The 15,793-nt window shown below is 45.6% G+C and overlaps 1 protein-coding gene across 1 annotated transcript; it reads right to left on the bottom strand.

Annotated features, from left to right (window-relative positions):
• Window positions 1-4,043: 4,043 nt before the first annotated feature.
• On the bottom strand, window positions 4,044-9,311 carry LOC123402409 (trafficking protein particle complex subunit 2-like). The gene is made up of 6 exons (XM_045096333.1): window positions 9,136-9,311; window positions 7,069-7,151; window positions 6,068-6,153; window positions 5,884-5,945; window positions 5,276-5,361; window positions 4,044-4,881 (listed from the first exon to the last, which is right to left on the bottom strand). The coding sequence occupies exons 2-6, from the start codon at window positions 7,147-7,149 to the stop codon at window positions 4,789-4,791; spliced, it is 408 nt and encodes a 135-aa protein (XP_044952268.1). The 5' UTR covers window positions 7,150-7,151; window positions 9,136-9,311; the 3' UTR covers window positions 4,044-4,788.
• Between the last annotated feature and the right edge of the window lie 6,482 nt (window positions 9,312-15,793).

The raw sequence follows: 15,793 nt of genomic DNA, 5'->3' as shown, positions 1-15,793 counted from the left end.
TGTTTCGGGCACCACCGGCAAAGTGTCGGGACCACTGGAAGGGTTCCGGAAGCCCACCGGGAGGGGCCACCAGCCCCAGGAGGCTACATGGGCCAATTGTGAGAGGGAACCAGCCCCTGAGTGGGCTGGTGCGCCCCCCACACCCAGCCCAAGGCGCCTAGAGAGGGAAAGGGGGGAAACCCTAAGTCTGGTGGGCCTAAGGCCCACCAAGGGTCGCCACCCCCCTCTCCCCCTCCTGGCCGCCACCCCCTCTCTCATCTAGGGCCCCCCCCTTTAGGGTGGGAAACCCTAAAGGGGGCGCCACGCTCCCTTCCCCCTATATATAGCGGGGTTTTTTGGCCTTTGAGAACACGGTTTTCCATCTCTTTCGACGCAGCCCTGTCTCTCTTGTTCCTCCTCTCCCATGGTGCTTGGCGAAGCCCTGTCGGGAGACCTCGTCTCTCCATCGACACCACGCCGTCGTGCTGCCGGAGATCTTCCCCAACCTCTCCCTCCTCCTTGCTGGATCAAGGTGCGGGAAACGTCATCGGGCTCCACGTGTGTTGAACGCGGAGGTGCCGTGATTCGGCACTAGATCGAAATCACACAGCGATCTGAATCGCCGCGAGTACGACTCCATCAACCGTGTTCTAGCAACGCTTCCGCTTGGCGATTTTCAATGGTATGAAGATCCACTCACCCCTCTTTCGTTGCTGGTCTCTTCATAAAAAAATCTGAATATGGCGTAGGAAAACTTTAAATTTATGCTACGTTTACCCAACAGCACCATGTTGTTTCACCTTTCGGAGAGATTGTAACATAAATACTTTGTACCCTCTCTCTTCCTCCTCCCCTCCTCCCTCTTTTTCTGTTGTAACTATACTGTTTTTATTAATGAAATGGTTCAGGCCGGCGTAAGCCGGCCGTATTACCGTAAAAAAAAAGTTGTTTGGTTGACACAATTGTGAGACTACAGATTGGCATGAATCGTCTATAATGTCTCTGGAGATTGATATGTTCGTATGTTAATTGACCATAAAGCAGTGATTCGTACGTCGGCTCATGAGCATTATTACCATTCTTTTCTACTGTTCATACACATCTTCTTTGTTAACGAAAACAACTTTTCACTGTCTGGAACTCGGTGATTGGAGGTTTTTTTTTGGCGGGGGCGGTGACTGGAGCTTGATTTATATCTACTAATACGGTTGTGTGTAACATGTGATGCAGGGCCGGGATAATCCCTTTTTGAAAAGAAAAAAAACACGTGTGCAATCACAATTTGCACTAATAAAACGCCTATAGTCCTTGTTTGGGTGTTGTTAAATCTGTGATGTGACATTCTAAATCTAGCTAGTCCTTGCATGGATGTGGAGAGGAGAGGTAGTGCCCGTACTTGTCCGTGGAGATAGCGATCCCGGGACAGTGAAAGCGGCACTGTGGCCGCAATGGACAGACACTCCATGTTTTGTCATCTGCCAGCCAATCCAGGCGCAGCTGCTTCAGGCAGGCACTTTAATTCCGAACTGTAAACCAGACCTGATTACAGCGACGCCACTATGGTGGTGTTTCTTTATCTAAGTTTCTTTTAGTCCCTAGGTAAAAAAACGGAAGGGACTTTTTCTTAAGAAACTAAAAAAAACGAATAGAGGGACTTTTTTCTTTAGTCTATGAGACTAAAAAAAATCAAGTCCCTTAGAAAGAAACACCACGTATGCAATCTCAGCTCACAAGGATCGATAAGGCAAACGAAAACCCAGGCAGCCACTGTGTTGCGGCTGAGCTGAGCATGGGCTTTTTGCTGGCTCCTAGGTTTCGATTGGATGGGGAGTTAATCGGTAGAGTGGGACTCACACGCGCGCACACGCGCACGCCGGCTCGCCGCACTGCAGAGCCGCATGCCGGATCTGGGGCGCGATGCCTGTGTGCGGGCTCGAGCAAATCTGCCCCCGGATTTGCCTGTGATTTGATGCACTAGCTACCAGTAGATTCAGAAAGACGGACTCGATCGATAAGATGGCGCGGGCGCCGGGACAGCTCGATAATCGCATAGCGGTTGCACGGCTCAGCTGTCGACGGACGGACGGACGGGCGATTGATTGATGGGTGAGAGCGTAGAGCCAAGTTTATGGTAAAACAGCTAAGCACGCCTCGGCTGTCGACGATGATTGACGAGCGAGCTAGGCACGGCACGGCACGGCACTGCACGCATGGTTATCTACGAGATGTGGACGATCTTAGCTCTTCTGTGCGCCACAACTCTGGCAAGTTTCTTGTCGGTTCAGCTGCTTTGCGCCGGAGTCGCATGCGCACGCGCCAACAAGTTTAACGCATCTACGAGCTCCAGTTTGCTACAGTGTCGAAAACGTCTTCTTTTTTTGTGAAACGAGGCAAAAAATTACCATTTCCATTATTGATTAAGAAGAAGGAAATTGCTCCGTTAATTAGCGGAAAAACAGGTCTAGAACCGATACAAAACTCAATCCACATTACCCACCAATCTAGCCATCAACATGGGAGATGAAGCTGCAAAGAAGAAAGATGTCCGTCGTGGAATCGCAACCGTTATCGTCATGATCGGTTTCCTCGAACAAACGACTTCAACTTCATCATAGAGCTCCAACATCGAAGCCACCCCGCAAATAGTTGCATAGACGCCACGATGGCACATGCCATCGGATGGTCACACGCGCAAGCAGCCGACGGCTCCGACTTTGACAATGAGCATCACAAGGGAAATATGCAGGACTTACGTCGACCATGTCCTTCGCAAACGACCACCGAACGACCGTCATCGTCACCACTTGTACACGCTCCATCGCAGCTCCGACTTCAAAGCAACCAAACAACCCACCAAAAATCACCTCTGACACGTCGGGAAGAACCGACTACCAAAGTTCACGCCGCGATCCGAGCTCCTCTCAACGCTATCATCGTTGCCAAACAGAAACCAACGCCCGCCTCAGCAAACCAAACAGCAAAGATGTCGCCATTCACGACGAAGATGCCACAATCCACTAGTCTTCCAGTTGAAGCCGACTCCGAGACGATGTCTTCAAGGAGAAAGGTGCGAAGACGCCTCCATCGTCCGATCCAGCGAATCTAAGGTTTCCCTTCGGAGCCCAAGCCGTGAGGAGTAGCACACCTCCACGACGATGCTTCCAAGAAAGATAACGGCACCCTCGGGAGCCGTCGTCATCGGCTCCGATGAAGACCGGAGCAAAGATTTCTCCCGAAGCTACGTCGAACATCCGCCGCCACCGACCATCGCCCACCAACCAACAGTTGCCGAGGCCGACCTCATTCTGGCCTCGGGATCCCACTATCCACTGCAGCCAAACACGCACCACCACCCCGGCCGGAGCCGCTGTCCACCACCACAGCACCACCGCAACCACCACGATTGCAGCAACCAACGCCACCTCGCGAAGCGCACCACCCAGATCGAAGCCAGCTCGTGCCAGATCCAATCGGAGCCACACGAGCAAAGCAACAAAGCAAACGAGACAAGCAAGAACCCCCTTCGCAGCACACCTCGCACTCCAGAGCAGCACCCCTGCCACGCCGCGTGCCAGCCGCCGTCGCGCCCAATCGTCGATCAACGCCCCACGCGCACATCCGGAGCCGAACCACCGCCGCACGCATGTCATCCACGCCCAAGCCGCGTCGGGAACCCGAACCGAGGTCGTTGCCCCGACGCCCCACCCGCAATCGACGCCAGCACCGAACGCCGACCACCATCAAAAGTCCACCACCGCCAGCTCCCCCTCGCGAGCGACACAGGAGAAGAGGCCCCGCTGCCGGCGTATCCACGCGGGCTTCGCCCGACGGAGTCCATTGGGGACGGCAAGGGGAAGAAAGTGATGAGATGGCACGGTGGAGGAGGGCAGGGAGCGACGCGAGTGCGTTTTTTATGCAGCAGTGTCAAAAAAAACATCTTACATTTTAAGACGGAGGAAGTTTCTCTCCCTTCTAAAACACAATGTGCATTTAGTTTCATTAAGCCAAGTCTTCGATCAAGAACTATTCCTTCGACATGCAGATAATGTGATAAAAACTCAGAATCACCGGAAAGTACTTTCGATAAACAAATATGATGACATAAATTTTTATGGCACATAAACCCGTTTGCATTAAATAACTGCTGGCCAAAATCTTGTCTTCACGAAACAAAAAATCAAATCTGCAAAGAAAAAAAAGGTGACCACAGTTCGCGGTTTCCAGCCAAGTGACAGCTCTTCCTTAGTTCCTTGTACAATCCCAAGTCATGAATAGAATTCATCTGATGAGCAAAGACTTGTCTGCAGCAACCCTTTCAGTGGAGCTACAGTACTACTACCAACTGACCAATTGCAGTGTCCTGTAATATTAATGCCCCTGCATATGGTTCCATGCTTCATACAATAGCTCGTGATGATACTGCGGCACCAGCTCCTTTCACTGGCATGGCTACAGATATAATGGTGCAGTATCGATGTGCAAGGTAAATTTCACAGGACACCAGTATCTTACACAACAGCACAGGACAGGAGTAAGGAGATAAACAGAAAGCTGAAACGCTGGCAGGGGCCAAGGTCTTTCTATAAATTTGCCACGCACAATATACAGTAGGCTAGGGGGAAATACCTCAGAAATAAGCAAAGAAAGCTCTCCATTGAGCAGCATTTTGGCGCATCACAGTACTAGCTCATTTTCAGGATCTATTTTGGCCATTGAATAGTCGGAAGTAGGCAGACCAAAGAGAGGGTCACCAAAAAACTTTGTTATGTGGAGCTCACAAGGTCTTCCACCTGAGTGTATGCTGCACTGCTACAGGTATTTCCTTGCAAGAGCCCTGACTTTGGTATTGAAATGGGAGGATGTGATGCGAGAACCAGGTAAGTAGAGTGGATTAAGGAATATCTGCGCAGTAAAACATGCAGAAATATAAGCAGAAATCTAGCACGACTGCACAAGCAAGAAGAATGCTGGAATGCATGACAACATCCTGATCCTTGTGCAGCTTATGCAATACGGAATGAAGTCATTAACAGAAATAGATAACGGACGATACCAAGTGATAGACCAGTTATCTCCATCACTAATAAAAAGAGCACATGAGACACTATTGAAGTTTTTTCATCCAGCTGCAAATAGTAGGATATGGACAGAGAACATAGGAAACATGCCACCATCATCTAAAGATGTCACTTCAATGCGTGTATTTTTTTTTCTTCATATTATATGAACTTCTAACTTAGTTTAGAATAGCAATCAGAATAAATGTAGCCTTCTCACTACACAGCTAGCAGTTTACCTTGATATAAAGTTCGTGAACTTCCTGAAAGAAGCTCTTTATACCATCTTCACTCCGTGAATCATGAAGCAACATAAATCTAGTATGTGATGACCTCGCTGTAAGAAAACAACTAGCAAAGTGCCAGTGTGTTATAATGGATCAAAAATAGACTAATACATGTTTAGAAACTTGAAACAAAATCTATGGTCTGGGGGACTAAGGGGTTTTCTACAAATGTGGAGCAGAGTGGTCATATCCTTTGCAAAAATATCACACCCTGCCTCGCAATGTGTTAGATGCAGACTGTATGGTCAGAATGACGGATGGCAGACACACCTCCATCACCAACTGTTTTTTTATAGGAGACACGATACTACTGTGAGGAAAAAATGATAGAAATCAAGCAAGGGCAATCGTGGTTATGGGTATTACTCGCAGGAATTAAAGACAAACACAAGACAACAAATTTACCTGTTACGGCTATATCTTAAGTCGTTTGCAGACAGAATAATGATAATTATGAATTATCACTAAATTCTCGCATTTCTAGTTTCTTCTTCTGCTAAGACATCACACAAGGTTTCGGCTCTCTAAAAAGACACTACATATACGCACTCAAAGGATATGACCAGCAGTTACATAAACAGACACCACAAGATCGTTGAATCTATCTACTGACTTCAGAAACCTGAAAATGGCAAATAAGAGGAATAGTTATGTGAAGCCAAAAAGGAGAAAAACTATCAAGAGAATGTACATTGTATCTATGGGTACACCTGAGAGGGTAATGAAAAATCAGCAAACACTCACATCGCACTTGTAGCCCATGCAAGATCCTGAACAACATCTAATGCAGCATGCAAAATGAACTGATGCTGGTAAGCCTGATCTTCTTTCTGCAAGAGAAAGTAACTTGGGTCATCATGAAACAAGCAACTGACTAAACATATGTTAATAGGATAATCTACAAGGAGAGGTAAATGCAATGCATGCCTACAAGGAGAGGTAAATGCAATGCATGCCTCCACTGTTGATCATAGTGGGATATAAATATGAGAAGTGATGCATGCATTCTCAGTTGTAGCCTTCATGGTGAATGGCTCACCCTTTCTTTGAACCTTGTCAATGATCGAACAAATTTACAGATATGAACAGAGTGCCATTTGATGAGTAAGATTGTCAAACAAAGTAGAGGGATATGTTAAGGAGGAAGCAATGAAAGAGGAAGCCATGCTAGTATTAACGACGTGGCATGATCATTGGTTCATATAACATCCATGTCCCAGGTATTATAAAACTATATATTTTTTGCTAAGCGTCTATAATAAAATAGAATTAAAGAGTCCACCTCGAGTCTCGAGACAAAGGGGTTACTATTTATGCCTCTGAGGGGGGAAATAATGTGACAAGATCACAAGAGTTGCAAGTTTCCATCATTTCATTATCTTAGAAAAAAACTGTAAAGCTACATTTGGTGTTTATAATTCAGATGAACAATTTATTCTTGCTTGAGATGGAATGGACAGTAGATGTCCCATAAAGTAAGGTTGCAAACCAGTAATAATACTACAATGAACAATATATGTGCACATTATAATACATGATCTACTTCCACATACAAGATTACATGCAGCGTGGATTCCATCAGTAGCAAAGGAATATGGGAACACAACTACAAAGAGTATTTAAACATTGCACTGAAGTTTGGACTTCGCTAAATCAACAAAGGCATATATAAAAACACCACAAATGTAATAAATAGAGTAGAACATAAATTAATTACTAAAGGGAATAAACTGAATGAATCATACTTTTGGAGCTGATCCAACTTCAGCATCATAGATTGGGATATCATTCTTACTAACGATCACGAAGCATGTTGTGCTCGCCATATCTGACAGGAAAATTAAATTTGTTGATCTGAAAGTAGTTTAAAATTGACGCAAAAACTGAAACACAAATGTCATAACTACACAGCTAAAGCAAATTGATTTTTCAAATATTTTAAAATGACATAATAAGCATGAGACATGAGTAAAGCAACCTACCTCACAATGATACTATTATACATCTAGAATTAAGAACCAAGAACAAACAAACAGTTGAAGTGTGTAATAGTAAGAAGCAGCAAGATAAATACCAGAGCATACTTAGCTAATATCAGATACATGATACAATATACATGTCAAGTAACTAAGAACATTACATAGTTTAGACAATTCAATTTATTCTATCCACGAAACATTTGGTTATCTAATTTGCAAGTACAAAGCTACAAGCGTAAATTCCCCAATCATACAACCAGTGACGACACCAGTGCACACTTCTGGGCGACTACACGTATTTCTGGTTGCCTGCACGAAGAGAGCTAGCCCCATAGGACATACCCCCATTCTCTGGCTAGCCTAAGTTTGAAGATGCATTCAACAGTTGAAGAAATCTACGAGTTGATGAATGGCCAAAATTGACTGCCAATGATGTCCAACTTGCTGGGATTGGGAAGGCTAGGGATCAAGATTGTCAACTAACAAACCAGCCGGCGATTTTGGGGAATATAAAGTCTACATGGCTAAAGTATCCCACATCCTGGTTAATTTGAGCCTAGCTGAGTGCATGCTAGTAAGGGATGTTTGGTCATCCCTGGCCTGTTTGAGTTGTCCATGGCTGAGTGAAAATGTTTCTGGGTTGGCTGCGTTACAGGATTGGTGGGGATTTTGCATGTGAGAGCGTGTTTGGTTGGATTTGTCCATAGTTATTGTGATCATTATTTCTAAAAGGTGGTGAATTTGCCCCCTTGTGTTGTGGGATGGGTGGTCTGGAAAACAGCCAAGTACTTGTGATTAATAAACGTGTACTTTGAATCTAAGTTGACTACTTAATACTTATGTCATTTCTTAGGACATGTACAACAGCATCCACTCAGCCGTCTGTAACGCATGCCACATGGGATTTTTATCTACGTTGAGGAGAGAGAATGAAAAGAGAGAAGGAGGGTGTCGATTATTCATCAGACGGTCGATATCCAAAAATATCACTCCGTATCAACAGCCATTTGCCGTTGGGATATCATTTTTACTAGCGATCACAAAGCATCCTGTGCTTGCCATATCTGACAGGAAAATTGTAATTTGTTGACCTTATGTAGTTTACAATTGTCGCAAACACTGAAACACAAATGTCATGACTACACAGCTAAAGCAAATTGGTTTTTCAAATATTTTAAAATCACATAAGCATGAGACATGAGTATAGCAACCTACTCACCGTGACACCATTATACATCAAGACCTTAAGAACCAAGAACAACCAAACAGTTCAAGTGTGTCATAATAGTAGGTAGCAGCAAGATAAATATCAGAGCACACACTTAGCTAATATCAGATACATGGTACAGGATTTAGACAATTCAACTAATTCTATCCACGAAACATTTGGCTTATCCAGTTTGCAAGTGCAGAGCTACAAGCATCAATAGAGCTCAAGCTAAAGCAAAAAATCAGGGAAGAAGACCGTTTTTGGACAAACTGTTGTACAGGTAGTCTTTACTGCTGTCTATAGGTGATAGCTACAGTCGGGGTTATCTACACTAATGCACATGCCCTTATGCACCATTTAGGATGTAATCAAGACAATGTAGCCTGTAGGTACGCTGCAGTTAGAATTCTGATATTTGCTTGATTCATAAATCGAGTTCAGTAGCATCTGTAAACATTGCCGTCAACTCTGTCAGGGGGGATCTACAGGTAACAGCACTCGGGATTGTTTGGGATGCATAATCCTCAACGCCACAGATGAACAACAAAAAATGACAGGGAAGCAAAGACCGGATTGATAGGACCACCGCGCTCAAATTAGTCAGAGAATCCCGTTGAACTTACCACATAGGCTCGAGGAGTGGAAAGAATGGAGGGCGGAGAGATGCAAGTAGCGGCCGGAAGCACGACCGGGGGTCAGCAGAGGAAACCCTAGCTTGGACGAAGACGGGGAAGGAGGTGTCGGACGAGCGAGGGACGCACAAGTTTTTTTTTTTAGTTTGGGGGCGAGAGGTTGCCTCGTCGCTCCACCAGCCCACCGTTGCCTGCGCAGGGCCTGGTTTGTCATTAGCTGGCCAAATGGGCCGTTCTTCGCGGGCGGGACCTCGTAGTCAGCGCCCACGCACACCTCCTCATGGGCTGGCCCACACATAGAGCTGGGCGCTGGAAACCAGCGCGTCCGGATCCAGAGAGCAACTGATTAACGAACGCTCCTTCCAAAGATTAGCCAGCACTCCCTCACAAGCATTTCAGCAATCACTTCCACATGGTGCTACTTGGCGCGTTCCCAATCATCGTCACATATCACGCTCTAAGCGTTCCCTTCTAATTTTATTTTTTTATTTTTTCACACGCGTTTTCTTCTTTTCGAGTGATTTTTTTGCGGATTTTTTTGGTGTTTCGGCCTTTTACCGGTCTTTAGTAGCTTTTGGACGAAAAAAAAATATTTTTTAGGAAAGAACACATTTTCTTTTTTTTTACGTAAAAAAACGCATTTTCTTTTTTTTGCGACAGACACGGTTTTGCCCTCGCGAGAGGCACGACCGTGCCTCTTGGAAAGGAAAAAATGCGTTTTCTATTTTATTTTTTGCGAGAGGCACGATTTTGCTTCCGCGAAAGGTACAAATTTACCTTCACGAGAGGCGCGTCCGTGTCTCTCGGAAAGGAAAAAACCTTTTTCAATTTTTTTTGCGAGAGACACGGTTTTCCTTCTGCGAAAGGCACGATTTTGCCTTCGCAAGAGGCACGCCCTTGCCTCTCCCGAAAGGAAAAAAACGCGTTTTTTTCGAGAGGCACGGTTTTGCCCGCGAAAAGGCACGGTTTTGCCTTCGCGAGAGGCACGCCCGTGTCTCTCCCGAAAGGGAAAACGCGTTTTCTTCTCTATTTTTTCCGCAAGAGGCACGGTTTTGCTTTCGCGAGAGGCATGGTTTAGCCTTCGCGAGAGACACGACTCGTGCCTCTCGGAAAGGGACAAAAACGTGTTTTTTGTTTTTTTTATCACGTGAGGGACGGTTTTTCGTCCAGTTTTTTCTTCCGGTTTTTTTTCGTGAAAAAAAAAAGTTCGAGATTTGGACGAAACGATTTAAGAGATAAAACATTTTCAAAATACGGACCTACGAAAAAATGGAAAAACTCCCGATTACAACGAGTGGCACACATGTAGTGTGCCCGTTGTCCCAACCAGAGAAGGTGGGAGTGACCTTTTAAAGGAGTACTCCACAATTAGTGATTTCGGGTTTTGGGGAGCAACTAGTTAGGCAGCACTCCTTCGTGAACCTCCCAACAATCTTTCTCATGCGCCGCCACTTGATGCACTCTCAGCGGCCGTCACTTGTCGCGTTTAAGTGTTTTCTTCGGATTTATTTTTCTACACACGCTTTCGTCTTCTTAGATTGTTTTTTCAGGTTTTTGGTGTTTCGGTTTTCGCTCGTCTTTCTTAGCTTTTCGATGAAAGAAAATTTTAAAAAAATTGCATGATAAAATGCGTTTTTTTCTGCGACTGGCACGTTTTGCTTTCGCGAGGCACGGTTTTGCTTTCGCGAGGCCCTGACTATCAAAAACGAAAAAAACGTGTTTTTTATTTCTTTTTGCGAGAGGCATGGTTTTACTTTCGCATGAGGTACAATTTTGCTTTGACGAGAGGCACAGTCGTGCCTCTCGGAAACAAAAAAATGCACTTTCATTTCTTTTTCTATCAAAGGCACGGATTTTCTTCTACGAGAGTCATGGTTTTTGTTTTTGCCAGAGGCACGGCAGTGCCTCTCAAACAAGAAAAAAATGTGTTTTCAGTTTTTTTTCGTGAGAGGCGCAGTTTTGCTTCCGTGAGAGGCACGACCGTGCATCTCGGAAACGAAAAAACGTTTTTTTTCTTTTTTTTTTGCGAGAGGCACAGTTTTACCTTCACGAGAGGCACGGCGGTGCCTGTTGGAAACAAAATAAACACGTTTTCTGTTTTTTCTGTCGTGAGAGGCACAATTTTCTATTCGGTTTTTCCGTTCGGTTTTTTCATGAAAAAATATTTGTCAAAACCTATCAACATGGGATCTAGTTTTGAAGATATCAACACAAGGAACCCGATGGTGAAAATGGTCCGAAACTCGGACACGCGGTTTAAGAGATAAACCATTTTGAAAATACGGATCAAAGAAGAAAGAGAAAACTCCGAGGTTGCAACAAATGACACACATGCACTGTGCCATTTACTGCAACCTCGGGAGGTGGGAGTGATCTTTGAAAGGAGTACTCCTCAATTGGTGATTTCGCTGGGTTTTTTCATTTTGCTAGTCAAGGTTGATAATAACTTTTGTAACCTCTTCTAAAATATGTGTTAACTTTTGTAATCCTCTTGCTAGGGTTTTGTTTCCTCCCGGAGCAATTTTTTGCTGCCATCGAGTCTTGCTTCCCCTACCTCTGCTTCCATCTACATGCTTATGGTCCTCGATTGGTGGTGTTCTTTGTGGCGCCCTCTGGTCCTGGCGGGGCTGTCGAGGGTGAAGGAACTAGGATTCAATCTAGAAGGCTCAATCAAGGATCTATCGGGTTAGGGATCGACATTTCAGCTAACAAGGCTTTCAAGGGTCTATCACGACACGTTCATGAGAGATCGCGGCGTGGGAACACTGATGAAGGGACTGGCACTGCATGAGGAGGACCTCGACAACGTGGTGTTTGATGAGAAGGAGGTGTCGTCGGCGGATGCTCGGTGGATCGCTCTTGTAAGGGCTCACTGTACCAAAACCTATAGCCAATTCTGATTTTTCAGGGATATGAGAGCAGCATGGGATCTTGCCCACGAGGTGAATTTCAAGCCTTTGGAGGAAATCTCTATACTATGCAATTCTCGTGCCTAGGGGAGTGGGAGAGAGTTACTCAAGGTGGTCAATGGCACTTTAGGGGCGGCACAGTTGTTAGAGCATATATCTCCATATGTGGTTTTGGTAATTGATGACAATTCCTATGGACTAATGGTTGCCTTAAGTTATATTTATAGGATTTGTCCATAGGCACTTCTTGAAGTCCATCTGGTGGGTTCAAGGAGTTTATATGATGACCAAGATGGTATTCAAGGTATTATCCAAAGAATGGTCATAGAGACACAAGGTTGATCAAGATCTCAGACAAAGAGTAAATCAAGATGATCAACACACAAAGCGTACAAGATGTACCGAGAGGGATCAAGTGATCCCATGGTATGGTAAGCATTGTCCATTACGTGTTTGTGTACTAATCCATGGTCTTCGTGAGAGTTCTATGTGTGGGTTAGGTGTGTTTCCATGGGCTTGCGTCAAAAGGAAGATCTCATACAACCCATGATGGATGACGTCAAGTGGTGATCGTCATCAAGATTGTAGTGTGCAAGTTCAAGAGGATCAACACGAATATATCATGCTTGAAGCTTGCCGTCCATTGTGGTGGCAATGGACTTGTGAAGGTATGCTGAAGAGTGGCTCACCCATAGTGAGTATGGGGGAGCAATCAACTAGTCTTCATCAAGCCAACGCAATCAAGAAAGGTGGTCCATCTTGAGGAAGCCAAGATCATCATCATCTAACTCAAGAGGTCGAGGTGCAAGGTATAGGTTTGCCCTTGATAGGTTTTCTGTTTAGGATAGAATGTTGTACTGTCAAGGGGGGCTCTCAAGTGATTAGCTTGATCGTATCGTTCGTTGAGAGCTCAAACCATTTGCATCCTTGCATCATACTTCTTGGTTCTTATTTGGTGTTTCTCTTTGTGAGTTTTAGAGCTTATGGTCATCTTCATGACAAGCTCGAGTTCATCGAAAACGGAGTCCATATGCAACTACTATGATGTTTTCGATGTTGGAGTTTTTGCCGGTTCTTCATTCATAGAGGTCTCACATCTCTAGATCATTGGCATCTTCATATCAGCATGGTCGCTGTTTGGATAGCTCTTGTCGTCCTGAATCCAACAAGCTTGGGTTTGCTCGATTCGGAGCTTGTATGCGAAAGTTATGGCTGTTTCAGTGGCGAGCGGTAGTACCGCTGGACCTAGCGGTAGTACCGAAAGAGCTGGCGGTAGTACCGCTGGACCTAGCGGTAGTACCGTTAGAGCTGGCGGTAGTACCGCTGGCCCAGCGGTAGTACCGCCTCTGGTCAGCGGTAGTACCGCTCCAGGACTTTAGTACCGTCATCTTTGCGGTTGTACTGCATTGGACTTTTTGCGAAGACTTTCTTGGCGGTGGTTGGCCCGGTAGTTTCTTTGCGCTACCATGGGCTCAGCGGTAGTACCGCTGCAGCCAGCGGTAGTATCACCAGAGGGTCAGCGGTAGTACCGCTGGAGCCAACGGTAGCACCGCTGGTCTCGGGCTGTAAGTGTGGGTAACGGTCTGATTCCTTCCCCCGCTATATAAAGGGGGTCTTCTTCCCCCTTGGTCTCACTCATCCGTTGAGCTCTTGTTCTACCTCCATTGTTGACATTCTTAGAGCTTGCTAACTCTCAATCCCTCCAATGATTCTTGCTTGTTCTTGATGGAAAAGAGAGAGGAGATCTAGATCAATATCTCCACCAATCACTTTCTCCTCTATGTGAGGGGAACCCCTTGGATCTAGATCTTGGAGTTCTTTGTGAGGTCCTTGTTCTTCCTCTCATATTTCTCCGTAGCTTTCGTTGTTGTGGAGGGATTTGAGTGTGAGGGACTTGACCACTTCGTGTGTTCTTGCCATTGCATTAGTTGCATTGGTTTGAGTTCTCCATGGTGATACGTGGAAGTGAGAAGTTGAGAAGCTTACTACCTTCGGTACTTAGTACCCTAGATATTGTTATTTGTGGATGCTTTGGCGTTCTAGAAGCTTGGTGGTGTCTCGGAGCTCAATCATTGTGGTGTGAAGCTCCGGGCAAGCGTCGGGGTCTCCAATTAGGTTGTGGAGATTGCCCCGAGCAATTTGTACGGGTACCGGTAACCGCCCCCAAGGGTTGCCACGTGTACGGGTCCGGTAACCGCCCCCAAGGGTTGCCACGTGTACGGGTTCGGTGACCGCCCTCAAGGGTCCCTTAGTGGAATCACGGCATCTTGCATTGTGCGAGGGCTTGAGGAGATTACGGTGGCCCTAGTGGCATCTTGGGGAGCATTGTGCCTCCACACCGCTCCAACGGAGATTAGCATCCGCAAGGGTGTGAACTTCGGGATACATCATCGTCTCCCCGTGCCTCGGTTATCTCTTACCCGAACCCTTTACTTATGCACTTTACTTTGTGATAGACATATTGTTTATTGTAATATATCTTGCTATCACTTAGTTGTTTATCTTGCTTAGCATAAGTTGTTGGTGCACATAGGTGAGCCTAGTTGTTTGTAGGTTTTGTGCTTGACAAATTAAACGTTATTTTTATTCCGCATTTGTTCAAGCCTAAACCTTAATTATTTTAAAGCGCCTATTCACCCCCCTCTAGGCGACATCCACGTCCTTTCAACAGTAATACTCAAGCCGCATGATGGTTTGGCAAAACCCTCGACAGTCCAGCTTGATACAATCAAGATCTAGGTGAAAGTTCATGATGTACCACCCCTATATGCTCATCATGTGCCATACCTAGCGGCAAAGGCGGGTGAAGTGTTGTTTGCTGAACCTCAATCGCACGATTTCACGGGGAATTTTCACCGCATCTGGATCAAGATCAATGTCACAAAGGCGATGAAGAACACAATTTCTATGATTCGTGATAGAAAGAGATAAATCTAGAGGGTTAAATATGATAAACTACCCTATTGGTGCGACGTATGTGGTATGTTGGGACATCTGTTTAAAGAGCACGGCAACAGAATCCATCCACCGTGTGCGTTGATCTGTAAAGACTTAAGGGCAACTTGGGTCATGTGTACTGGTCAAGCTCTTGAAGGTGGTAGTGGCTGTAGTGGTGGACGTCGGGCATCCATAATGGTGGACGCCGAAAGGGCGCTCGGTTTGATAACGACGAGGGTATGGAGGACCCTGAAACTGATGTGGACGCAGACATGCATGATGCTGATAACAATAGGAAAAGGGCGCAAGGTGAGTGGTTGATACGTCTCCAACGTATCTATAATTTTTGATTGTTCCATGCTATTATATTATCAACTTGGGATGTCTTATATGCATTTATATGCCATTTTATATCATTTTTGGGACTAACCTATTAACTCAGTGCTTAGTGCCAGTTTATGTTTTTTCGTGTTTTTGACCTTTTTCAGAAAAGAATATTAAACGGAGTCCAAACGGAATAAAACCTGTGGGGTGATTTTTTCCATAACAGAAGATACATAGAGGACTTGAGAACCAAGGTAGGAGGTCTCGGGGAGGTCACGAGCCCCCTAGGCGCGCCCTAGGGGGGGCGCGCCTAGCAGGCTCGTGGCCCCCCCGTGGCTCCTCTGCCCTACCTCTTTCGCCTATAAATTTCCAAAAATCCCGAAACCACCAGAGGGAGCCAGGAAAATACGTTTCCGCCGCCGCAAGCTTCTGTCTCCGCAAGATCCCATCTAGGGACCGTTCTAGTGCCCTGTCGGAGG

The sequence above is a fragment of the Hordeum vulgare genome, chromosome 6H (assembly GCF_904849725.1).
Source record: "Hordeum vulgare subsp. vulgare chromosome 6H, MorexV3_pseudomolecules_assembly, whole genome shotgun sequence".
Lineage (NCBI taxonomy): Eukaryota > Viridiplantae > Streptophyta > Magnoliopsida > Poales > Poaceae > Hordeum > Hordeum vulgare.
The sequence above is the reverse complement of the archived record's forward strand: the minus strand, read 5'-3'. Positions and strand labels throughout refer to the sequence as shown.

Excerpts from the sequence above, each read along its gene's own strand:
- LOC123402409 (XM_045096333.1), bottom strand. The coding sequence starts at position 7,149 with ATGGCGAGCACAACATGCTTCGTGATCGTTAGTAAGAATGATATCCCA. Across the intron at positions 6,154-7,068 it reads AAGTTGGATCAGCTCCAAAA|AAAGAAGATCAGGCTTACCA; the intron begins GTATGATTCATT and ends TTTCTCTTGCAG. Across the intron at positions 4,882-5,275 it reads TTCACGAACTTTATATCAAG|ATATTCCTTAATCCACTCTA; the intron begins GTAAACTGCTAG and ends TTTACTGCGCAG.